The 26,941-nt window shown below is 49.0% G+C and overlaps 1 protein-coding gene across 1 annotated transcript; it reads left to right on the top strand.

The window, feature by feature from the left end:
* The first annotated feature begins 917 nt into the window (after window positions 1-917).
* On the top strand, window positions 918-26,038 carry LOC112873067 (alanine and glycine-rich protein-like). Its single transcript, XM_025936096.1, has 2 exons — window positions 918-1,115; window positions 25,775-26,038. The coding sequence occupies exons 1-2, from the start codon at window positions 918-920 to the stop codon at window positions 26,036-26,038; spliced, it is 462 nt and encodes a 153-aa protein (XP_025791881.1).
* Window positions 26,039-26,941: the final 903 nt, after the last annotated feature.

Raw genomic sequence — 26,941 nt, 5'->3', positions numbered from 1 at the left:
GGGGGTTCTGTGCAAAAACCGAGGGCCTAAACATAATTAAAGGCTAGATCTGGGGTCTAACCCGCAAAAACACTGGGGGTGGATGGCGGGTTCTATTTCTGAAGAACTCAGGGGCCTAAACGAATAAAACAGGACCTCACTGCAATTACTTTTGAACTAGAGATGGACTGCGGGTTGTTTTCTCAAAAGGGCAGGGACTCTTTAGCAAAAGGTTTGGCTGAAGTGGTATGTTCTAACTAAGAGCATTAGATCATGATCGGACGGCCCTGATTCACGGCTCAGGTCAACGGGCGCTCGGGGCGGCGGGCGGGTCACCGGAGCTCCCCTCCCGCGGCGGCGTCTCGCCGGTGCTGGCCAGACTTGGCCCTCCGGGCTAGAATTCGAGCGGGAAAAAGGTCAGGGAGGCATGGCTCAGCATGAGTAACCCACCTAGGGTTATAGCAGGGCTCATCGGGGCTCTGTGTGGCAAGTCCATGGGCGACAGCGGCAACAGGGCGCCGGTGGTCGTCGCTCCGGCTGTAGGGGTGGCTATGGCCTGCGGGAACTAGCGCAACAGGACCAGGAGGAATGTGTGGTGCTCACCGAGGCGGGAATTTGCCGGAGGTGTGGCGGAGGGCGATCGTCTACGACGGCGGGCGGCGAGGACGGTCGGTGTTCGTGGACAGGCTGCAGCAGGGGTGGCCGGGATCCTTGGCTTGTGTAGATTGGCTCCGGGGACTCCTGCGGAGGCGACCAGAGGGTTAAGGGGGCCCGCGGTCTGCCGGCGGCAAGCAATTGCGGCGGCGGCCGTGCTCACCTGTGGCGGCCTTCGGGAGAAATTCAGGCCCAAGAACAGGCTGGAGTCGCAGGTGAAAGGCGCTGGAGCTCCTGGGTGATGAGGCGACGCTGATGCGGGAGCTCTCGCGGGTCAGGGCGCGATGGAGCGCCGTGCCCACGGTGGTGCAGAGGAGGTGCTGCGGCGGAGCAATGCGGAGGGGGTCCTAGGGTTTGGGGGCGCCGCCAAGGATAGGGATAGGAACGCAGGGGGGTTCGGGGGTCCTACTTATGGGGCGGCAGAACCCTCGGCGTGCGGGCCCAGCGTGGAGAGATCGCCGGGGATCTCGGGCTCAGGCGCGGTCGGTGGTGCGAGGGGGAGAAGAAAGGAGAGGGGGAGGGAACGCTGCCAGGTGGGGCCGAGGAAACAGAGAGAGAGAAAGGAGCGCGGGCTGGGCTGAGCGCTGGAGAGGTGGAGGTGGGCTGGCGGCTGGGCCGAGCGTGGCCCACGCGGGGGAAAAGGGGAAGAGGGAAGTGGGCTGCTGGGGAGAGGGCCGGCCCAAGGGGTTTGGTCTGACTTCTTTTCTTCTTCTTTTCCTTTTCTTTTCCCACACTTAAACTATTCAAATAATTCTATTTGAATTCAAATAAATTCGAATTCAAACCCTATAAACCCAACACAAGGAAAACAAGGCTCCAACATGAATGCACAAACATGTCGACCTTATACTAAATTTTATTTTCTTGTGTTATAAAATTACTTTTAAATGCAGGACAAATTAGAGAAAGCCCGGGAAATTTTATTTGAGCCAAAATAAATTCATTAAAATTTGGGAAAATTACATTAGGGTGTTACAAACCTACCCCCCTTACAGGAATCTCGTCCTGAGATTCTGATAGGCTAGCTAGCAAAAAGATCGGGATACATCTTCCTCAGCTCATCTTCGCGCTCCCAAGTAGCCTCGTCCTCCGTGTGGTGACTCCACTGAACACGGCACATCTTGATTTTCTTGTTCCTGGTAACTCTCTCGGATGTCTCCAAAATCTTCACCGGATGCTCGGTGTAGATCAGATCCTCCTGCACATCTAACCCTTCTATCGGTGCTTGCTCTTCTGGCACCCTCAAGCACTTCTTCAGCTGAGACACGTGGAACACGTCATGCACTCCTGAGAGATTTGGAGGTAACTCCAAGCGGTATGCTACCTCACCTTTCCGTTCCAACACCTTGAACGGACCAATTTATCGAGGGGCTAGCTTCCCTCTCACATTAAACCTGCGGATTCCTCTCATCGGCGAGACCTTCAGGTACACATGATCACCCACTGCAAAGGTCAGATCTTGACGACGAACATCCGCGTAACTCTTCTGACGAGTCTGAGCGACCCTCAGGTTCTCTCGCACCTGCTGTACCAGCTGTTCTGCCTCCTCGACAATATCTAGACCAAACACCTGCCTCTCGCCAATCTGATCCCAATTGTGACACCTCAGGTATATGGGAGCCAGACTTAGTGCATTGCGTGTAGGATGTACTCTTGTGTGTTGTTTAAGGACAAGATTTTAGGGTGTTTTCTGTAATTTTAGAAAAATATAAGGCTTAATGTGCAAAATGTGTGTGAGGGTGGATAATTTTGAAATATAGGAAGGGCTGATTTGCAATAATGTTTTACCTTTAAACCACTGTAAAAAGTGAAAACAAATCAGGGAGTTGTTTGAAATGTAAAATTTAAAAAGGTTTTAAAAGAAATTTGACTAGTTGTATGGTTTCTAAAATAACTTTGAATCTTCAACTCTCATGAAGTCAAACCCTAAAGAAAAGCTGTAGAAATTTTTATTCTCTATACTTTTGGTTTTTGGAGCATTTTCATTTGAGCTCTAGTTTGAAAGTTACTCAAGCTTTACAGTGGAGTCCCTGGGTTTTTCAGTATTTGCAACCAGGTCCTCGTCGTCCACCTCCAGCTGCTCTGCTCTGCTCTGCTCTGCCCGAGAGCTGCTGCCACCGCCGCTTACCTCCGGCGAGCTGCCCCGGCCGCCACCTGCCCCCGCGCCGCTCGTCATTGCCGCCTCCACCTCCAGCGCATCACCCCCCGCCGCTTGTCAGGCCCTCGTGGCCATTTCCCGAGCCGCCACGCCGCTCCCTTGCTCTCCCCGGCCGCCACGACGTCGCCGGCGTCCAGCTCCTCCTTGCCGCGCCCCAGTGCTTCTCCGAGCATATAAAGCTTTTCAGCACCTCGTGAGCAACCCCTTTCGCCTTTTTCCCGAGCTCACATCACCCCCGGTCGTCTTCTTCCTCGCATCGCCGCCGTCCAAGCTTCGCCGCCGTTCGGCCTCGCCATCGGTAGCCTCCTCCAGAGCATCCCACCCTCGATCCAGACCCCCATCAGCACCACAGCTACTCCCTAACACTCATCGCACCGGCCAATTGCTTGTTCCTCCACCGGAGACGTCTGCCCGCGAGCACGTCGGAGTTCTTCCTCCGCCGCCGTTCGGCCTCGCCGTCGACAGCTCGATCCCGAGCCTCCCCTTCCCGATTTCTTGCTCCACCAGCGCCACATCACCCTCCTGAAGCTCACAGCACCGGCCTTTTTCCAATCCCTCCACCGGAACATCCTGTCCACGTGCACGCCGTCGTTTCTCCGCCGCCACAGTTCGGCTTCGTCGTCGTTCCGCTTCTCCAGTGCTTCCCCACCCCGGTCAAGTACACGATCGGCACCACATCATCCTCACGAAGCTCTCCAGGCACTTCTCGACTACTTTCTGGCCCTCCGGCCACCGGAACACCGCCACCGAGCTTCCAAGCTCCGCTGCCGCCTCTGTCACCGCCGTTCCGCCGCTACAGCCCCTCCCCCGCCCAACTCCGGCCACCCACGTGACCGCCGTAAGCCCCTGAGCATTTCCCCTCCCTTTCCCCTCACCGCCGACGAGCTATCTCGCCGGAATCGCTCGCCGTTGATCTGTCCCCGAGAGGAAAACTGGCCAGGGACCTGATTGCTTAGTTTCAAAACTTTCCAGGGGTCTCTTTGTGAAGAATCAGTGCCTTTTTCATTTTTCCCTTCCAGCCAGTTTTGAAAATTCATAGGAAAGTGTAGAAAAATCCAAAAATGGCAAAACCAGTTCTGTTGTGTTCATAAAATTTATATCTACAACTTTGGTTACTAAAGTGTAGTTTGAAATCAGTTAGTTTTGCAGTTATTTAAATGTTTTCAAAAGGGGATCTTTTGTGTATAACTTATATGATTTAAGTTTGTTTCCTGCAATTCTTGGTTACTAGTTAGTTCAAGCAGTGTTTAATTTTGTGTGAACTATCCAAGATCAGTACAATTTTGTAAATTGAGTAATTTTCAAAATTGGTCAAAATAAGTTCAAACAACTAAGATTTAAGTATAATTAGTACTAAATGTGTTTGAGCCTATGATTAGGAATAATTTGCTTTAGCTTTGTGATATTAGTGTTTGATGATTTTGTCATTGTATTGTTGATGTTGAGTGTGTATTGATCTGTTAAATTACAACTTTATCGTGAAGGAAAGACTTAACATGTTTGTTACTAAAAAATCAATCCTTGCATATCATGTAGACTCGTCGACGCTTGAAGACGGAGACTATGAGTTGATCTTGGAACCCGAACCCGGGCTATCTGAAGACTCCGTCCAAGTTACTGAAGAAGTGACTGAAGCCCCGAACCGACTGTCGGTGTTTTTACCGTCGGCCTACCTAGGGATACCCTAAGGTAGGTGTTTATTTGGTGAGGGATCGCCGGATCTGGAACTTGAAGGTGAACGCAAGGACACAAGACACAGATTTAGACAGGTTCGGGCCGCTAGAGTAGCGTAATACCCTATGTCCTGTTTGGTGGTATTGAATATTGCGCCCTGCGCTTGGGTGTTGAGCTGCCTGTAGGCGGCTCTCTGTTGGATCTCTCCCTCTTGGTGGCTCTAATTGCTCTTCTAGTTGCTCTACCTATCTAGGTACCCTGCCCTCCTTTATATATCCCAGGGGGCAGGATTTCTAGTAGGATTAGGAGTCCTAATTGGATTACAGCATATGAGTCCTAATAGGATTACAGCGGAATCCTAGTAGGAACCAGACTTCTTTTAGCTCTCGGGTAGCTTCCTTGCGGTACCCAGGGGATCTATCCCTGACAAGCCCCCGAGCTCTTCGTAGCTGAGTACTGCAGGCTCTTCGAGTACCTCTGAAGCAGACTTCGACTTCTTTCAAAACTCCGTCTTGAAATTCCTCTTCGAGTACTCTTTTAGCTGCATCGAAGCTATGAGGTGCTCATGCCCCGAATTCCTTCTTTTGTATGGGGTGCGATAAATAATCGCACTCCATATGGAGTAGCCCCCGAGCCTTAGGTTGAATCGAAGAATCAGGCTGAGGGTCAAATTAGTCTTGAGTCTTCTTTACTTACTCTTCGAATACTTTCGAAAAATAAGTAGTCGATGCTACGTATCCCGCAGCCCCCGAGCCTTGAATCCAAATCTAAACTTTGGAAAAAGGATCCAAGAATCATGGCATTGGTGTTACTCTTCGCCTTCTGCACAATGAAACGCTTCGCCTCCCGCTGGTTTATTTAACCGCGCGGTGACTTAGGGTTTCTTCTGCACTCTCAGTCTTCATATGAGTCGTCTTCGAGTAGTTTTGCGGCGTTCAGCCCCCGAGCTTACGAGCCAGGAAAGCCGAAGGAGCCATGTCGAGTAGTGTGCAGCGCCTAGCCCCCGAGCCTGGGAACTGGCGGAACTGTGATGGCACGCTGTACTACCTGGAGGGTTGTTGCCGAAGCTTGACCTGAAAAAAAGACAATGCATACATTATGTAGCATAATGCGAAGATGCCGAGTAGTACTCAGTAATAATGTGAAGACACCAAAATTTATTCGGTGTAAAATTTGCTGTGTCGAGCTCTTGTTTTCTTAGGCCATTTAAATCTCCCGAGTAGTCCACCCTTTACGTTCACCCGGTCCCAGTTTAGACTTCGCCCATAGCATGTACGAGTCGCTTAGGTCTTATGGCCTTTGCTCATATCATGTACGAGTCGCTTAGGTCTCTTGCCTTCGCTCATATCATGTACGAGTCGCTTAGGTCTCCTGCCTTCGCTCATACAGGACGGGTCGCTTAGGTCATGACTGGGGACCCGAGGCTTCACGGATTAAGGCATTTGCTACTCGAGCAGATTAGCGACCATTAAGAGGAGACAACGAGCAGAAAGTAGTCGTCATGCGACAAAGAGGATGCGCCGTGCGCAAAAGTAGTCGACAAAGTGTAGCTCTGGAGGGTTTCATTGCCCATCGAGAGTAGTACACGGATAAGCAGTCGACGAAGTGTAGCTCTGAAGGGTTTCATTGCCCATCGAGAGTAGTACACAGACAGGTAGCCGATCATGGTGTAGCCCCCGAGGGTTTCATACCCGTCGAGAGGCATACCCCAAAAGGTAGCCGATCTTGTGAAGAACAAGTCGGAAAAGGTATAAGTTACTTAGCTTGATTCGTGGACGAATGTCGACGAAGCCGTGGAGCTCGTGGATGGAGCTGCGACGGTTTGTTGATGAAGCTCGACTAGTCAAAGTCGATTCTGACTAGTTTTCAAGTCGAAACGAGTAGTTGATGTAGTCGTTGCTGTGAGGCTCGCCCTCGACTAGTTTCTAGTCGAGACGAGTAGTCGAAGTAGTCGTCGGCGGGCCGCCGAGCCTTCTCGCAAGGTTGAAGTAGTCGAACTCGTCGCTGCTGCATGCGGACATTGCGGCACAAGCCGAAGTTGAACCGGGTCATCGAGGTCGGCGGCCGTGGTGCATCAACGCTGCAACGCGAGGTGAAGTCGAGCCGAGTAGTCGAGGTCGATGTAGCCGTTTGCTGAAGGATCCGAACTCAAACTCGATGAATCAATCCGCCGATGCATATGCATGAAGTAGCAATCCGCCGCTTTGAGTGGATTAATGTTGATGAAGAGGTCCTTCAAATTCGCCCAATGATCGCGACGATCGGCCCCACGGTGGGCGCCAGCTGTCGGTGTTTTTACCGTCGGCCTACCTAGGGATACCCTAAGGTAGGTGTTTATTTGGTGAGGGATCGCCGGATCTGGAACTTGAAGGTGAACGCAAGGACACAAGACACAGATTTAGACAGGTTCGGGCCGCTAGAGTAGCGTAATACCCTACGTCCTGTTTGGTGGTATTGAATATTGCGCCCTGCGCTTGGGTGTTGAGCTGCCTGTAGGCGGCTCTCTGTTGGATCTCTCCCTCTTGGTGGCTCTAATTGCTCTTCTAGTTGCTCTACCTATCTAGGTACCTTGCCCTCCTTTATATATCCCAGGGGGCAGGATTCCTAGTAGGATTAGGAGTCCTAATTGGATTACAGCATATGAGTCCTACTAGGATTACAGCGGAATCCTAGTAGGAACCAGACTTCTTTTAGCTCTCGGGTAGCTTCCTTGCGGTACCCAGGGGATCTATCCCTGACACCGACGTTCGGAAGTTTTTAACTCGCCTGACCCTAACTTCACTTCCGAAGGCAAGCCCCGGTGCACATCCCAATATTTAAAGTTATTACAAATTCATTAATATATTATATATTTTGCATTACGTCTAGGAGTTGAGATGAAACCCTAGTTGCATGATATCTTAGGAAACCAATGGATTGTACCGAGTCCTTATCGCTTAGGTGCTCTGCTAAATAGGACCGGTAAAAGTCGAGTGATTTCCTGTCACTCGCGCGATATAGGAGTTGCTTGTTTACAATTCTGCAACCACTATAAGGATGATGGACAGGGTCATGTGTTGTATCATGACCTGGAAGTTTACCCTGTCTGTTTTGATAAAAACTTTAAGGTCGAAATGTGTGGTAGTGGTGGCTAAGCGTTTGAAAGTACTAGCCACATGCCGTGAAATATGGTAAGCGGTAAGCCTAGTAACTGATCGGCCCGGCAAGTGGACATACCTCCCACCACTCGTATTTTGGTTTTTCTTGTTACTCGATTCGACATGTGGGAATACGTGTTGCAAGGGCAACCAGGAGTACGGGTTTGTAGTCGCGCTACAGCCGTACGTCCTGCACACAATGGGTGTGCGTATGGTCCTGCAGTCGCTTGTGGTGGCCCTGATCCACGACCCGGAATGAAAGGCAAATGGTTGCTTCGGAATCATCGTTGGATGTTCCAAGCGTGTGTGTTAGGTTTACCTTGCAAGGTTGAAATTCGGTCCGGATCGTCCGCCTCTCACGAGAATTGAGATTGCTTATCCCTTTTACCACATAGAGTAAAAAGTGTAAATGATGATGGAAGAATCTTGTTGATTGATAATCTCTATCTTGCTTGTTTAGTATAGGTGCTTACCTAGAATGGTTAATCAAGCTAGAATCTGAAAGCTAAAACTTGAAATAGATTATACTCTTTGTTGCTTTTCAGCTGAAAAATAAACCCAGAACCTTACCATACCTTCATGAGTCTAGTTAAGGGCTAAAGTATACCCAAACCCGTGTAAGTCTTGCTGAGTATTAGTATACTCAGTCTTGCTAAAACTGCTTTCACGTATACCGGTTGAGAACCAGGTTGATAGTGCGTCCTGCCCCTTTGCTGTTCCACCTGGTTGGTCCGTGGAATGGGATCCGTCCCCGGCCAGCATTGACCCCTCGGAGTGACACCATCGACTGGGCTACGCATGGTGCTGCTGATGGCGACGTTGTTAGTCACGTTATCTTTTCGCTATGACTTTGGTCAATGGGTGTTTACCCGTTACTTTTAATAACCCTTTGTTTATTTTGCTCCAGACAGGGCTGGAGAAAAACTGGTTTGTAATAACACTGCTTACTATGTGATAAAGGCTTGCGCTGTTATGTACCTGGAGTTCACCTTGTATGAGTATAACCTACTCCGATCCTGCGTAACCGTGGTTGCATCGGGCGTTGACCCGACAGACCCATGGGTTGTTCCGTTTGAAGTGCATTTGAGATCATCTAGTCTTTGTAAATGATGATTAATGCACTTGAACCGGAATAATTCAGACGGTTCTGCCACACCAATATAGCGGAGTCCTGCACTTCCGACCATACAGGGCCTCGATAGGAGATTTCTTCAGACTGGCCTGATAGCTGTTGTTGTATGAAAACTCTGCATACGGCAGGCATTTATCCCAGCTGGTACCATACTGAATAGCGCAGGCTCGAAGCATATCCTCCAACACTTGGTTGGTTCTCTCTGTCTGCCCATCTGTCTGAGGATGATAAGCAGTGCTGAAACGCAGCTTTGTAACCAACGAATCATGCAACTGCTCCCAGAACCGTGAAGTGAACTGAGATCCTCGGTCAGATATGATCTTCTTCGGAACTCCATGCAGACAGACGATCCTGGAGATGTACAACTCTGCGAGTCTAGCGCCGGAGTAAGTAGTGTTTACCGGAATGAAGTGGGCAATCTTTGTCAACCGATCCACTACTACCCATATGGAGTTGTACCCTTTCTGAGTAGGAGGCAATCCCACAATGAAGTCCATGGTGATCTCCTCCCATTTCCACTCTGGAATCTTCAATGGCTGCAATAGACCTGCTGGCCTCTGATGCTCTGTCTTGACACGCTGACAAGTGTCACAGATAGCCACGTACTCTGCAACGGAACGCTTCATCCCGTACCACCAGAATCGTTCCTTGAGATCATAATACATCTTCGTGCTGCCCGGATGAATGGAATATGCCGTATCATGAGCCTCACTCAAGATCAGCTTCCTGAGATCCGCTACATCTGGCACACATATCCGACTCTTGTACCACAAGGTACCCTGATCATCCTCTCTGAAATGAAGTGCCTTGCCAATCTTGAGCAGTTCACGGATCTCCTGCAGCTTCTTATCTTCTTTCTGATGCTGCCTGATCTCTGCCTCTAGAGTGGGTTCTGCCTCGAATGATGTACCCGAGGTGTGATGCAAGAAACCCAGACTCAACTATTCAAACTCCTCACATAACTCCTGAGGCATCTGAAAAGCCACGGTCATGTTAACATAGCTCTTCCTGCTCAGAGCATCTGCTACAACATTGGCCTTGCCCGGATGATAGTGAATCTCCAGGTCATAATCCTTGACCAACTCTAGCCATCTTCTCTGCCGCATGTTCAGCTCATTCTGAGTGAAAATGTACTTGAGGTTCTTGTGATCAGTGTAAATATCACACCTCTGCCCAAACAAGTAATGCCTCCATATCTTCAGAGCATGCACAACTACGGCTAACTCTAGATCATGAGTGGGATAATTCAGCTCGTGCCGGCGCAACTGCCGCGAGGCATAAGCGATAACCCTGCCGTCCTGCATCAGGATGCAACCAAGACCATCTCTCGAAGCATCACAATATACTGTGAACCTCTTGCTATGGTCTGGCAGAGTAAGGACTGGCGCCGTAGTTAACCTCTTCTTCAGCTCCTCGAAGGCCTTCTGACGCTCATCCGTCCAGGAGAAGTCCACACCCTTCTCCAGCAAAGAAGTCAAAGGCTTCGCAATCTTGGAGAAATTCTCAATGAACCTCCGATAATATCCGGCTAAGCCCAGAAAAGAGCGGACTTCCTTCACCGTCTATGGTACCACCCAGTCAAGCACATCCTTCACGTTCCCGGGGTCCACAGCAATACCTCCCTTGGAGATGACATGACCGAGGAATGGGACCTCGTCAATCCAGAATTCGCACTTGCTGAGCTTGGCATACAGCTTGTGCTCTCTGAGCCTTTGCAACACAAGCCTCAGATGTTTCTTATGCTCTGCCTCTGACTTGGAATATACCAGGATATCATCAATGAATATCACCACAAAGGTGTCCAGATAATCCATGAAAACCTTGTTCATCAGATGCATGAAGAAAGCCGGAGCATTGGTCAAGCCAATGGACATGACCGTATACTCGTATAGCCCATACTTGCAGGTGAAGGCCGTCTTCGGAATATCCTTAGGATGAATCTTCAGCTGGTGATACCCCGAACGCAGATCAATCTTCGAGAATACACAAGCACCCTGAAGCTGATCAAAAAGATCCTCGATGCGAGGCAATGGATGCTTGTTCTTGATGGTGACTGCATTCAGATCCCGATAATCGACGCACATTCTCTTCGCGCCATCCTTCTTCTCTACAAGCAATACAGGAAAAGCCCAAGGAGAGAAACTACGACGGATATAGCCCTTGGCTAGCAACTCGTCGATAGTCTTCTTAACTTCCTCATGCTCGATGGGTGCCATATGATAGGGCCGCTTAGCAATAGGAGCTGTGCCAGGTAAGAGATCAATAGAAAACTCAATGTCGCGATCAGGCGGCATACCTGGCAAATCATCCGAAAAGACATCCGGGAATTCAGACACCACGCGAATACCATCCGTGGGTCTAGCCTCCATCTGACAAAGAATTCCAGAAGGCTCCGAAGCACTGACTGTGACCTCCTGTCCATCCGGTGCTGACAAGTGAACAGTCCTCTGAGCACAGTCAATCCTGACACCCCATCTAACAAGGGTCTCCATTCCCAAGATCACATCGATACCCTTGGTGTCTAGCACTATGAGATTGGCGCTGAAATCTACCCCCTTATGACAACACTGACTCTAGGACAGAAGATATGAGACCTCAACTGCCCTCCCGGTGAAGATACTAACATGCCCCTCTTCAATGTGCTAGTATGAATGCCATGATGCTCAACAAAAGACCGAGTAATGAAAGAATGCGTAGCACCCGTATCGAAAAGCACCGTAGCAGGGTGAGTATTGACCATAAATGTACCAATAACCACGTTGGGAGCCTCGGCCGCTGACTCGGCCATCACGTGGTTCACCTTGCCCTGGGATGGCGCCTTGGGCTGAGCTGGGCGCCCCTGCTGTCCAGACTGCGCCTTCCGAGGACAGACGTTGGCGTAGTGTCCCGGCTCGCCAAAGTGGAAGCACACTCGTTGGAGTGCTGGAGCCTGCTGCCCGGCAGAAGGAGTAGGCACTCCCTGCCGCGGAGCTGGTGGAGCGGGTGGAGCAGAGCGTGTCGGAGGCGCTGGAAGCCTCTGGCCCTGCCCCTGCCCCGCCTACTGCTGCTGCTGAGGACGAGACGGGTACTGCTGCTGTCGCTGCTGGTACTACTGGACATGCCTCTGGTGGTGGTGGTGCTGCTGCTGCAGGTACTGGTACCGAGGCCGGGTGTTGCTGCTAGACGCAACTGGAACCATCTTCCTCTTCTTGTCCTCAATCTCCCGGCGTTTGCGCTCGGTGTTGAGGGCAGCGTCGACCAGCTGGTTGAAGTTGTCGAAACGGTGGTTCATAAGCGCGTACTCCAGGTGGTCATCCAGTCCCTCCCTGAAGCGCTCCTGCTTATCGCCGTCATTGGCGACCTCAGCGGGGGCGTAGCGAGCGAGCTGGAAGAAATGATCACGGTACTCGGTCACCGTCATAGCTCCCTGCTTAAGCGCAAGGAACTCCTTGTGCTTCATCTTCATCACTCCAGCAGGGATGTGGTGGTTCCTGAAACGCTCCCGGAACTGGACCCAGGTGAAAGCGTCACGGTCCCGAGCTGGGTAGGACTCCCACCAATCAAGAGCTGAGCCTCGCAGCTGCCCTGCTGCGTATAGGACTCGCTCCCTATCGTTGCACTGAGCGACATCCAACTGGCGCTCCACTGAACGAAGCCAGTCGTCAGCCTGAAGTGGATCAGCCGCATGAGAGAACGTCGGCGGGTGTCCCCTCAGGAAGTCCTCGCGCCTGTCGCGGGGCTGCTGGGGTGGAGGAGGTGGCGGCTGAGCATGGATCTGCTGCAGAGTCTGAACAGTGTTGTTTAGAGTGGCCATCATCTGCATCTGGAGCTAGAAGAACTGCTCCGGAGTCAGAGTTGGAGGCATCGGCAGCGGCTGGTCAGTACCCTGGTTGTTCTGCCCTTGCTGGCCAGAACCGGTGCCGGTGCTCCTGGTGTTCACCATCTGTTTGCAGCAGAGCGAAATGTATAAGAGATAGATATTATACAACTTTCGGGAAGAAAACTCTGACAAGATATAGTAGAGAGAAGAGAATGTACGGTTTTACCCCCAACGTTAAAGTCGATTTGCATGTACAAGTTTAACTACTAGACTATGCAATCAACCAAAGATCCAAATCAAACATTTTGCACAATCACAAACATGCAATATTCACATCTTAGCTGAGTTTATCACACTACTCGACTAACACACTCGTTCTAGCGCACTTTCATCGGGATAGCCTAAACTTATGGGGTTAGACGAGTTCAGGCCAACGTCTACGGAAAAGATCAAACTAATTCTCAGAGAGGACAAGAGAGAGGGCGAGTAGATCAAGGTTTTAAGACATAAGGAATAGGGGCGGAAATGATTTTGGGAGTTTTGCGGAAGCAAAGCAAAGAAAAGAAGTCCTAAATTCGACCAGTTCTATCTAGGCTTCATCCTACAGTCGACACGGCTCTGATACCAATTCTGTCACACCCGATTTATAAGAACATAAATCGAGCAATCATATATGTGCCAGGATCAAGTCACGCATATATACAACAGAATCATCAAGATATCACAACACGTATCTCGAAATCAAAGCGTATAAATTATAAATGAATATCTTTATTACAACTGAATCAGGAATCAGTTCAAGGAATGCGGAAGCGTAAAATAAATACATGAAGAGCAGGGCGCCACAAGGACGTCGGCTGGGAGACAACGTCTAGAAATCGTCGAGTCCGCTGATGTAGTCCTCCACGTCGCCGGGTACTGAGCAGCAGTCGAAGATGTCCCAGAGAGAACAGAAGAGTAGAGAAGGCAAGTGTGAGTACACAACTTGTACTCAACAAGTATAACACGAGTTATGAGGCTCTAAGGTTAGCTGACTCACTGCATTAGCTTTTAACCTTAGCAGAATTTTATTAAAGCTATTTACTACAAGTGGATGAATTACCATAACCCAAGTTACATAATAATTAATCAGAATTAATCATGAGACTACTGAAAACCCAAGCCAAACCACCAAAGGTAAACCCCACTAATCAGACGGAGGATCTGGGCCGCTCATGACCGTGAGCACGGCTAGTATACCAGTTTTACACTCTCGAGAGGTTGCACAACTTTACCCACAAGTTGTGAGCTACGCTAGTTGTTCATCACACTTCCTTAGGTGAGATGACTAGCAAGCACACTACAAGACCGTTACAAAGGATCACATTAGTAAGGTGTAACCGCTAAGGTTTCTGGATCAGCAACGATGGGGCCTACCTCCGGGGGTACAAGACACACAGCACAGACCAAGCCGGAGGAGAAGGGACCATTGAAGCTTACCACCTCTCTTGCCCCGCAGGTAAGTTACTCCCGAACCAAAATGACCTAATTAGTAAGTCAAGACCGTCCCATTCCAGTCTTGTGGTTGCACGGTTGTCCCAGGTTGTCGCTCTATGAACCAGTCCTTATGGAGAGTGGCCAACCAAGCACTAAGCACCGTGCTGGCCCCCTAAACCATGTTTCTAACAAAAACATATTTTAAGGAGACGTGAGCCGCTCAAGCACACAGCACAGAGGGCCACTCTCAGTATTAAGTTGCATATAACCATTAATCAAATTAATTAAAAAGGACCGAGGTGTGTGAGAGCGCAGCACCTAGCACAACTAACCAAAATGCAACCCAAGGTATATATAAAGGATAAGGTGGCTAGGAAGTCCTTATAGGCATACAGAATTAAAATGCAGTATGAAAGTGTATTTAAAAGTGATAGGATGTTCATGTTATACTTGCCTTCCTCAAAGTTCTCCTGCTGCTGCTCAAACTGCTTTGCAGAAAGGGGCTCCTGGTACTCGTCCAAAGGCTCAGCGTCTACTCACGATCGCAACGCCAAAACATGGTCCAGCACATACACATACATACAAACAAAGACAAAAGATAAGAAAAAGTACAACATTACATAAAAACAGTACACTAAACTATGATAGAACCATTCTACACGTCACAACGATCGCGTGAGCGTGAAAACCGCCTAAAACGGAGCTAAGACGTGAAATCTAGGGCAAAAACAAGGTCCAGGGGCCTTTCTGTAAGAAAACAGGAAAACCAGGGGATTCTGTGCGAAAACCGAGGGCCTAAACATAATTAAAGGCTAGATCTGGGGTCTAACCCGCAAAAACACTGGGGGTGGACGGCGGGTTCTATTTCTGAAGAACTCAGGGGCCTAGACGAATAAAACAGGACCTCACTGCAATTACTTTTGAACTAGAGATGGACTGCGGGTTGTTTTCTCAAAAGGGCAGGGACTCTTTAGCAAAAGGTTTGGCTGAAGCGGTATGTTCTAACTAAGAGTGTTAGATCACGATCGGACGGCCCTGACTCACAGCTCGGGTCAACGGGCGCTCGGGGCGGTGGGTGGGTCACCGGAGCTCCCCTCCCGCGGCGGCGTCTCGCCGGTGCTGGCCAGACTTGGCCCTTCGGGCTGGAATTCGAGCGGGAAAAAGGTCAGGGAGGCGCGGCTCAGCATGAGTAACCCACCTAGGGTTACTGCAGGGCTCATCGGGGCTCTGTGTGGCAAGTCCACGGGCGACAGCGGTAACAGGGCGCCGGTGGCCGTCGCTCCGGCTGTAGGGGTGGCTACGGCCTGCAGGAACTAGCGCAACAGGACCAGGAGGAATGTGTGGTGCTCACCGAGGCGGGAATTGGCCGGAGGTGTGGTAGAGGGCGATCGTCGACAACGGCGGGCGGCGAGGACGGTCGGTGTTCGTGGACAAGCTGCAGCAGGGGTGGCCGGGATCCTTGGCTTGCGTAGATCGGCTCCGGGGACTCCTGCGGAGGCGACCAGAGGGTTAAGGGGGCCCGCAGTCCGCCGGTGGCAAGCAATTGCGGCGGCGGCCGTGCTCACCTATGGCGGCCTTCGGGAGAAATTCAGGCACAAGAAAAGGCCGGAGTCACAAGTGAAAGGCGCTGGAGCTCCTAGGTGATGAGGCGACGCTGATGCGGGAGCTCTCGCGGGCCGGGGCGCGATGGAGTGGCGTGCCCACGGTGGTGCAGAGGAGGTGCTGCGGCGGAGCAACGCAGAGGGGGGTCCTAGGGTTTGGGAGCGCCGCCAAGGATAGGGATAGGAACGCAGGGGGGTTCGGGGGTCCTACTTGTGGGGCGGCAGAACCCTCGGCGTGCGGGCCCAGCGTGGAGAGATCGCCGGGGATCTCGGGCTCAGGCGCGGCCGGTGGTGCGAGGGGGAGAAGAAAGGAGAGGGGGAGGGAACACTGCCAGGTGGGGCCGAGGAAACAGAGAGAGAGAGAGAGGAGCGCGGGCTGGGCTGAGCGCTGGAGAAGTGGTGGTGGGCTGGCGGCTGGGCCGGGCGTGGCCCATGCGGGGGAAAAGGGGAAGAGGGAAGTGGGCTGCTGGGGAGAGGGCCGGCCCATGGGGTTTGGTCTGACTTCTTTTCTTCTTCTTTTCCTTTTCTTTTCCCACACTTAAACTATTCAAACAATTCTATTTGAATTCAAATAAATTCGAATTCAAACCCTATAAACCCAACACAAGGAAAACAAGGCTCCAGCATGAATGCACAAACATGTCGACCTTATAATAAATTTTATTTTCTTGTGTTATAAAATTACTTTTAAATGCAGGACAAATTAGAGAAAGCCCGGGAAATTTTATTTGAGCCAAAATAAATTCATTAAAATTTGGGAAAATTACATTAGGGTGTTACAGCGAACGTCGAAGAAATGACATGTGTAGGACCGCAGGAGCTCATTACGTTCCTGTTTACACTGAGCAAGATTGTGATGAGTACCTGCGCGAGCGATCGCCCCCTGGAAGTTTTTGATGAAGACCTTCTTGAGCCGCTCCTAGGAGTCGATCGAGTTGCAGCTGAGGCTCTCCAGCCACGTGAGCGGCGCAGGGTCCAAAGCCATCGGGAAGTAGATGACCTTGGTGATGTTGGAGCCCCCTGCGACTTCAATGGCCGTGGAGTAGCAATGTAGCCATTGCTGAGGAGCTTGTTTGCCATCGTACTTGGTGATGCCGATCGGCTTGAAGCCCTCAGGATACTTGTAGCTGCTGAACCGTGTGGAGAAAGCTAGGAAGCGGTCGCTGCAGTCCGTACCTTCGGTCTCGACTTCTTCGCGAACCTTGCGCCTGGAGTCGATCACGGACCGCGCATCGCGACCTTCATTGATGTGCTGACGCATGTCTTCTGGAGGAGGCCGATGATTGGCCTATCGCGGGTTACCTCCTGGAGGTGGCTGCTGCCTCCCGCCAGGTGCCTCGCTCCCGCGAACGTTGTCATTGTTGTGGCTGGGCTGAGGTCGAGGATGACCGCCAGCCGTGCGGCTGTGAGCTTGGCTCCAGCTCTCGCCCACGCGCTCCTCCCTGACGGTAGACACCGGGTTTTGCTAATCCAGCTAGATCCAGGCCCTCTACGCATAAAGAAGTGCTTGACGCACATTTGGATCGTTACTGCGCTCGAGTATAGCCGTAACCCTGGCGATGTTGGCAAACGGAGTCCTGAAGCCCCGTTCGCATACGGCGGCGAATTCAGGGTCAAGCTCGCGATGCATAGATCACCTGCACTCGTTGACCCTCCTCCGCCGGATTGTGCGGGCTCTGTTCCTAGCCCTCCGTGCCTCACGATCGGCGTCGGTTTTGTCGCTGACGTTGGCTGTGACCTCATCTTCAGATACAACATCGAACTCGACGATGGGGAGATCGCCATCGTCCTCGCCTTCTTCCGCCATCAGTTCCTGGCGAGAGGTGAGCTCAACAAAGCTCGCATCGACTAGTTAAGTCGACTCCTCCGCCGCGGTGGCTAACAGCCCGCCCTCCTGGAAAGGCAAAGGCTCGAGGTGTGCCACAAGTCGATCATCGGCTCCAAGTAGATCAAAAAGGCTCATGCCCTTCCAATGCTCGAAGCGCGGCTATGTGTAGATTATCATCCTCTCAATGCAGTAACCATCAAAAACAAGTATCCTCTGCCCCGCATTGACATTCTGTTCGATCAGTTAGCTGAAGCCTAGGTATTCTCTAAGATTGATCTTCGTTCGGGCTATCATCAAATCAAGATCAGGTCAAGTACATTCCAAAAATAGCCTTTTCCACCAGATATCGACTCTACGAATATCTGGTTATGTCATTTGGTCTTACCAATGCCCCAGCATATTTCATGTATCTCATGAACTCTGTCTTCATGCAAGAACTCGATAAATTTGTTGTGGTCTTCATTGATGACATTCTGATCTACTCCAAGAATCCGGAAGATCATGCGAAACATCTCCATGTTGTTCTTCAAAAATTGAGAGACCACCACTTGTACGCCAAATTCTCTAAATGTGAGTTTTGGCTGGATGGAGAGTTGTACGACAGTTGATGGAGAGATATAGAGAGGAGAAGAAGGACTTACACATGGTCTTTATTGATCTAGAGAAGGCGTATGACAAAGTACCGAGAGACGTCATGTGGTGGGCCTTGGTAAAACACAACGTCCCAACTAAGTATATTACCCTCATCAAGGATATGTACAAGGATACGATGACTTGTGTTCGAACATGTGATGGTGATACCAGTGACTTTCCAATTAAAATAGGACTACATCAGGGGTTAGCATTGAGCCCTTATCTATTTGCTTTGGTGATGGACGAGGTCACAAGGGACATACAGGGTTGTATGCTCTTTGCTGATGATGTGGTGCTAGTTGATGAGAGTAGGGCAGGGGTTAATATGAAGTTAGAGCTGTGGAGACACACGTTAGAGTCGAGGGGGTTCAGGTTGAGTAGGACCAAGACCGAGTATATGATGTGCGACTTTAGCCCGACTAGGCATGAGGATGGGGACGTTAGCCTCGAAGGTCAAGTGGTGGCCAAGAAGGATATTTTCCGGTATCTAGGATCAATGCTTCAGAAAGATGGAGACATTGATGAAGATGTTAGACATAGAATTTCAGCTAGTTGGTTGAAGTGGCGGCAGGCTTCGGGCGTCCTCTGTGATAAGAAGGTGCCACTGAGGCTAAAAGGTAAGTTCTATAGGACGGCGATTCGCCCGGCGATGTTATACGGTGCCGAATGTTGGCCTACAAAAAGGCGACATGTCCAGCAACTGAGTGTAGCAGAGATGCATATGCTGCGTTGGTTCTGCGGGCATACAAGAAGGGATAGAGTCCGGAACGAAGAGATTCGAGATAGGGTCGGGGTGGCACCTATCGAGGAGAAGTTGATCCAGCATCGGTTGAGATGGTTTGGACATGTACAACGGAGGCCTCCCGAGGCGACGGTGCGTAGTGGAGTTTTAAAGCGGGGCGATAATGTTAAGAGAGGTAGAGGTAGACCTAGACTAACTTGGGATGAGACGGTTAAGAGAGACCTTAAGGAGTGGAATATCGCTAAGGAATTAGCTATGGATAGGAACGCTTGGAGATTAGCAATTAACGTACCTGAACCGTGATTTTTGTTACTTTTTGTTTAACTCCTAGCTCTTCCTTTGGCTTGTGCCCTTTTTGTGTTTCTTATTCTTGTTTTCTGTGGGTTTCATCTCTAGCCTACCCCAACTTGCTTGGGACAAAAGGCTAAGTTGTTGTTGTTGTTTGTTGAGTTTTGGCTGGATACCGTGAAATTTCTGGGATATACCATCTCCAATGATGGTATATCCGTTGATCCCAGTAAAGTACAAGAAATGATGGATTGGAAACCTCCACCATCAGTCCATTAGATCCGTAGTTTTCTTGGTCTAGCTGGCTCTTATCGTCGTTTCATTCCTGACTTCTCAAAAACAGCCAAGCCTATGACTGAACGATTAAAGAAGGGAGTTAAATTCTCCTGGGATCTAAAATGCAAAGATGCATTCCATACCCTCAGAGCACATCTCACTACTACCCTAGTTCTAGCTCAACCGGATGTTTCAAAACCTTTTGACATCTATTGTGATGCTTCAGGAATCGGACTTGGTTTTGTGCTTATGCAAGACAACCGAGTGATTGCTTATGCATCACGAGCGCTCAGGACTCGTGAACAGAACTATCCTACTCATGATCTTGAACTCGCAGCTGTTATCCATGCACTTAAAATCTAGAGACATCATCTGATGGGTACAAAGTGCCATATCTATACTGACCATAAGAGCCTCAAGTATATTTTCACGCAAGCAGACCTAAATATGAAACAAAGACGCTGGCTAGAGCTTATCAAAGACTATGATCTGGAAGTACACTATCATCCAGGCAAAGCCAACGTTGTTGAGGATGCACTTAGTCGCAAGGCACATTGCTCTTGCTTATCAGTAGAGGCTGTCAATGAGACACTTTGTTGGGAGATGAGAAAGCTCAATCTTGAGATCATTCCTCAAGGCAGCCTGAATCATCTCTCAATTGAAGCTACACTTTGGGATAACATTGTTCTAGCACAACAGCGTAATAAAGGGTCAGAATCATTAAGCAGAAGTTGGCCCAAGAAGAAGGAAAGTACAAATTCTTTCGAGTAGATTCCGAAGGGATTCTATGGTTTAACGAGCGTATCATTGTACCCAAGAACCATAAACTTCGTAAGCAGATATTGGACGAGGCTCATCTGTACAAATTCTCTATGCACCCTAGCAGTACCAAGATGTACCAGGATTTAAAATAGAACTTTTGGTGGACTCGTATGAAGCGAGAAATTGCAAAGTATGTCTCGGAGTGTGACATCTGTCAAAGAGATAAAGCCAGTCATCTCAAAACTGCTGGTATTATTCAACCTTTACCCATTCCCTCTTGGAAGTGGGAGGATATCAGTATGGACTTTATTGTTGGCTTACCTAACGCCTCCCAAAGACATGACCCTATTTGGGTAATCGTTGATCGATTAACCAAAACTGCCCATTTTCTTCTCGTGCATTCTACATATAATGCCAAAAAGTATGCCGAGAGCTATCTGGATCAAATCGTTCATCCTCATGGAGTGCCCAAGATAATCATTTCTGATCATGGAGCACAATTCATCGCTCGGTTCTGGGAGCAACTTCAATATGACAAGAATTGGGATAAATGCTTGTCATTGGCAGAATTTTCTTACAACAACAGCTATCAAACAAGTCTCAAGATGGCCCCGTTCGAAGCATTGTACGGTCGTCGATGCCGAACTCCTTTGAGTTGGTCACAAACCGGCGAGCGTAATATCTTTGGATCGGATCTTGTCACTGAAGCCGAAGAACAGGTGAACACTATTCAGAATAATCTAAAGGCAGCCCAATCTCGACAGAAAAGCTATGCGGATCTACGAAGAAGACCATTACAGTTTCAAGTCAGAGACTTCGTACATCTTCGAGTATCTCCTACTTGAGGTATCCAACGGTTCGGCGTAAAAGGAAAACATGCTCCTCGATACATCGTACCCTTTGAAATCCTCAAAAACTGTGGACCCGTAGCTTACCGTCTTCAACTTCCTCCTCAGTTAGCGGCCATCCATGACATCTTCCATGTATCTCAACTTAGTAAGTGTGTCAAAGTTCCTACTGAGATCATCGATTCCCAAGCCATCAAAATCGAGTTTGATCTAACTTTTGTCGAACATCCGGATTCGAGTACTAGACACCAAGGAAAGAAGTACCAGAAGAGAAACCATCAAGATGTTCAAAATTCAATGGGACCATCACATTGAAGAAGAAGCAACTTGGGAAACAGAATCCTATCTTCGACGAAATTTCCCAGATTTCCTTCAAGCCAATTCCTAAATCTAATCGTCTAATTCCATCCAGTTCCGGAATCTCGGGACGAGGTTCTTTTTAGGGGGGAAGGCTGTGACATTCAGGTAATTAGGGTTAAAACACACTAGATTCTAGTATAAAGTGTGCATACTTGGTTTTGTATATGTGTGTTCAAATTTGAATACAAAAGGAAAAAGGATATTTAAGTAATTCTTAAAAAAATAGGTCCTTCAGTGTAAAATGGGTGAGAATGGGAGGTGAAATCAAAATATATGCAGGTTGTTGTGTAAAAAAGTCAAGAACTTACTGTTAAACCCAAATGGAGGTGAAACTACACATAGGATGCAAGTGTGGTGTAGAAATTTAAAGGGGATTTACTTAAAGTTTAAAGCTTTGACAAGTTTTATGTTAGTTTCAAATCCTTAGCTCTTTTGCAACTGGGCCTTAAAATAAAGTTGTAGATCTTGTTAAACTCTACACTTTTGCTTTTGGGCACATTTTTATTTGAGCTATGGTTTGAAAGTTAGCTAGACTTTACAGTGGAGTCCCTGTATTTTTGGAAAATTTCAAGTCAGTCCTTTCATCTACCTCCAGCCCCTCTGCTCTGCTCTGTTCCGATTTCTCTTTGCCCGATGCCCCGACGCCCCGGCGCCGCTTCGCCGGCCATATGCCGAGCACCGGCCGCCCCGCGCCGCTCTAAACCATGCCACGTGCCGCCCCAGTGTCCGCGCCGCCGCTTCCCCGAACTGCGCTGGCCTCTCCCCACCTTGCCACACTGCCCTACCATCTGCCCGAGCCGCTCTCTGCCGCCGCTTATCGTCGTCGCAGCCCGACCGGCATTGTTGGTCTGTGGCCGGCCGTGCACTTCTCCCTCCCTCTCTACCGCACTGTGCCTCACTATAAAGCCCGACCGAAGCCTCTCTTACTTCCCTTTCCTCTCTTCTTCTCCATGAGCGTCAAGCCGAGCCGCCGAGCCATCCGCTGGAAAAATTCTCGCCGCCCCGTCCTACCCATCTCAATTCCAGCACGCCAAGGCCTCCTCACCGCCCCTACTTGCCCCTCGAACCACCCTAGCCAAACCTGCTCTTCTCCTTGGTCGGAATCGAAGGAAGCCGTGCCGCCTCCGCCGCCGGAGGAACCCGAGCCGCCTCACCGTCAACGACCCCCTTCCACCCCACCTCCAGCCAAATTAGGTACCGCAATCGCACCCCCACACCTCCACGGTGCTCATGTGCGCCCCGTCCATCCATGTTCACCGGCCCCTCACCAGGAACATGAGCACGCCACCACGGCCGCCGCCACTCCTCGCCGCCAGCCATGCTCCACTGCTTTTCTTGGTGATGGCTGCCAGCGAGAACACACCGGTCAGACCCGCCGGCCGCCGTCGTGGGCTGGTAGGGACCCATTTACAATTTAGATTTCTATTTTAGGGGCCCTTATGCTTAAACCCGAGGGCCTCTCTGCAAACTCCTCTTTCAATTCTTGTTTGCAAAGCTGTCTACTTGTAAAATCCATAAGAATGTGTAGAAAATTCCAAAACTTGCCAAACCAGTTTTGTTGGGATCTAGAACTCTAATTCTACAACTTTTGTTAATAAAGTTTGGTCTGAAACTAAATAATTTTTGATTTATTTTAAACTCTAGCAAAAGGGTATCTTGAGCATAACTTTTGTATACAAGCTTGTTTTCTTGTGATTTTTGGTGTGTAGCCTGTTTAGGTCATGACTAAGCCTGCATAAAAATTTCATGCTCAGTACTGCTCTGTAGTTTAAGTTCTTTTAAATTTATGCAAATCAAGTTTGAAATAGTTTCAAATTTATTTAAGCATGTTCCTAAGGCTTTCCTGCTTAGATCTTTTTACCATAAATTAATCTATTGATAATTAGTTCAAAATTAAATTTTCAAGAATTTAAAGCTCTGTTTGCTTAAGGTTTGAATTTTAAACTTGAAGTTTGAATTAAAATTCAAATTTGTAGTTTCTGTTTTAAAAAATTTATGAAAATTTTAGAGTGAGCTTACTTAATAAAAAATAAGCTTACCCATAAAAATCCAGGGTCAGAACCTTTATGGTTTTCAAAATAAAAATCGAACTAGTCAAATTACTTCAAAGTAATTCAATTAATATGACAATCAAATTAGGACACAAATAGTAGAATTGGATCCAACCCCCTTGTTTCATGAGTTTATGTTTGTTAATTTGTTGGATTGCAATTTTATCGTGAAGTAAAATCCTTAACTCAAGAACCATCTCACTTAAATCATTGCATATCATGTAGAGTCAACGACACTCGACGACGGAGACTACGAGCTTGTCCTGGAACAAGATCAAGGGTTTTCTGAAGACCCGGTAAACGTCGTTGAGACTATAACTGAAGCCCCGAACCAAAGTTCGGAAGTCTCTGACACCACTGACCCTAGCCCCGCTCAAGAAGGCAAGCCCCGGTGCATAACCCAGTATTTCAATTTACTACAATTTTATGCTTATATATTATATCTTGCATTAAGTCTAGGAATTGAAATGGAACCCTAGATGCATTGATACTAGGAACCTATGTATTGTGCCTGAGTCCTTATCGAATAGATGCTCTGGTAATAGGACCGGCAGAAGTCGGGTGATTTCCTGTCACTCGCGCGATATAGGAGTTGAATGTTTACGATTCTGCAATCACTATAAGGATGATGGACGGGGTCATGTGCAGTATCATGACTCGGAAGGTTACCTCGTCTGTGTTGATAAAAGTTGATAAGGTCACAGTGTGTGGTAGTGGTGGCTAAGCGTTTGAAAGTACTAGCCACATGCCGCGAAATATGGTAAAGCGGTAAGCCTAGTAACCAATCGGCCTGAGGAGTGGATATACCTCCCACCACTCGTAATTTAGTTTTTCTCACGCACCGACGTGCGGGAGTACGTTCCGCGCAGCGGACAAGAGTACGGTCATGTAGTCGCGCTACAGACGTATGTCCTGCACAATTGATGTGCGTACGGTCCTACAGTCGCTTATGGTGGTGCTGTTCCACAATGAAAGGCAAATGGTTGCTTTGGAATGATCTTTGGATGTTCCGGGCGTGTGAGTTAGGTTTACCCTTGCAAGGTCTGGAAATTCGATTCAGAATCGTCCGTTTCTTGCGGAGATTGAGACTGCTTATTCCTTCTGCCACATAGAGTATGGAATAATCTGGATGGATGTTAATCTCTACCTTGTTGGTCTAGAATAGGTGCTTACCTAGAATGCTTAATGAGACTAAAATCTGGAAGCTAAAACATGAAAGTAGATCATACTCTTTGTTGCTTTTCAGCTGAAATCAAACCCAGAACCATTCAAGCCTTCATGAGTCTAGTTACATGGCTAAGTATACCATGAAACGGGTAAGCCTTGCTGAGTATTAGTATACTCAGTCTTGCTAGTGAATTTTTCAGGTATGATCTTTGAGAACCCCTAGGATAGTTCCGCATGGCCAACTTCTGAGTGGGATCCGTCCCCGGCTGGCAGTGACCCTCCTGAATGACGCCATGCTTCGGGCTGAGTGTGGTGTCAACCTCCACGATGAGTGTAGTCGCGCTGTTTAGCTTGTCGTTTTAACAATGTTTGTATAAGATTACCTTAAGTTTGAACGTTTTGTAATAATGTTTAATATCCTGTGGTTTAAAAGTGGATGAGTAGTGCGCAACTGTAAACTCGCCTTCGTGCGAGGTAAACCTACTTCGATCCTGTTGAACCGTGGTTGCATCGGGCGGAGACCCGACAGACCAATAGGTTGTTCCGTTTGAAGTGCATTGAGTTAGTATCGGCTGTATAGCGATGACTAGCACACTTGAGCCGGAATAATTCAGGCGGTTCTGCCACAATTACAATTATCCTTTGAGCCCATTCTTGCTCGCAGCCCACCTTCTGGCCCAGCCAAATTATGGCGATAACACATGCCACCCTGGTTTCGGCAATAATAATTCCGAAACCATTTTTTTCCTTTCCATCGCCTCGCCTCTTCGACCTCCAAAATCCGTACACGTGTGCCACTTCCACTTCCCCGGGATGTGACTACTCTGCATCTAACTTCTTGAAAATCATTACGGTGCCGATCCGTATCCCATTCCTACCTTTATAAACTTGACCTGGCAACCTATTCATTCATATTCTTCCTCGAGCCGATAGCAACTGCACCAGTATGCCCCTCTTTCTCCTGCAATGGCTTCCTCATCCTCTGCTTCCTCCGTCATCTCCATAGAATCCGAGACAACTCGAGAGATGACCCCAGAGTTCGACCCCACAACAACCTATGAGGCCTTCGCTCCTCTGCACTGGGATGCAGAGGAGTGGGATTTCCAGGCTTGGTCAGAGGATGATGAATCCCTGACGGATGGCGAAGATGTCCGGTTCCTCTTCAACGGGAAACTGGAAGATGAAGATGGTGACAATGACGTGTCCTAGGAGGGGGACTTCTCCACCTCAGAGAAAGAAGTCAATAACGCATCGACCAAGGAAGACTCGGCAGTAGGAGGCTTCCTGCGTGGTGGGTCATCGGAGGACGATGAAGATGATGATGATGAAGAGATCGAAGGTGGCAGCGGCTACAGCGGTGACAGCGGCGGAGATGATGGCAGCAGTGACAACGACAGCAGTTATGATGATAGCGACATTGGTGCAACCCCTCTGATCAAGCGCCGCAAGGTCTTAGGCACCTACTGGTGGTAGATCGTAGGATTGGTATTAACTGCCATGTACTTAGCCGATAGATCAGCTTTAGGAGCAATCGGCTCCCCTTTTGTAATGGTTTTCCCTATGAATGAAATCTTTCATTTTAGTCAACAACTATCGAGAAGCCAATTTACCGGGAGCCGATGGCAATGCATCGGTCCTTTCCCAGTACCATACTTGTTTTCTGCCTTCTTTCAGGGCTTGAACCTCTATGAGCTGCTCTTGTTTGACCCTGCATCCGTTGGCTTGGCCATACGCGAAGTAGATAATCATCAACCATAGCCGACTGGTGTCGCTAGCCAACTTCTCCGCATAAAGGACCTGCTCTCAGCTCCAATTGATACTTTGGTCCAAGATTTCGACGAAGTGAGGCAAATTCTTGAGGAGATCAAGCCCCAACTCTCGGAAATCCTTCAACTCAAACTCTGGCCAACCGAACATCTTCCCTTCTTTCGGGTGAAGGTAGAAAAGGCTCGGCAAAGGATTGAAGCCCGTCGCTCGCAAGCCCCCTTAAAAGCCGATATTGCCGAGAGGTGCCGACTACTCAACAAGAAAAAGGCGGCTCTAGATGCTAAAGCTGACACTTCTTCACATTCCCAAAGACTTCAATCTTTGGAGAGGGAGTTGGAAGACCTTAAGGCAAAAGTTCGGGCAACCGAGCAATGCATCTAGGATGAGAAGGACCTCATAGCTCGCTCCCAACAAGAAGCAGAGAATCTGACTACCCAGCTGAAGACAGAGCTCACAGAGTTGAGTATTTTGAGTCGGCAGATAGTGTCAGGTGAGGACAAGGATGATGAGGCAGTGATCGCAGAAGCTGATCGTGTCCGTCTTGAAGCTATCGTGGCCATTGATGATTTTCTTCAGTAGAACGCTTTGTACTCATCTCATGTATCCCGT

This window comes from Panicum hallii, chromosome 9 (assembly GCF_002211085.1).
Source record: "Panicum hallii strain FIL2 chromosome 9, PHallii_v3.1, whole genome shotgun sequence".
In the NCBI taxonomy this organism is placed as follows: domain Eukaryota; kingdom Viridiplantae; phylum Streptophyta; class Magnoliopsida; order Poales; family Poaceae; genus Panicum; species Panicum hallii.
Note: the sequence above shows the minus strand (reverse complement) of the source record. Positions and strands in the feature narration are given on the sequence as shown.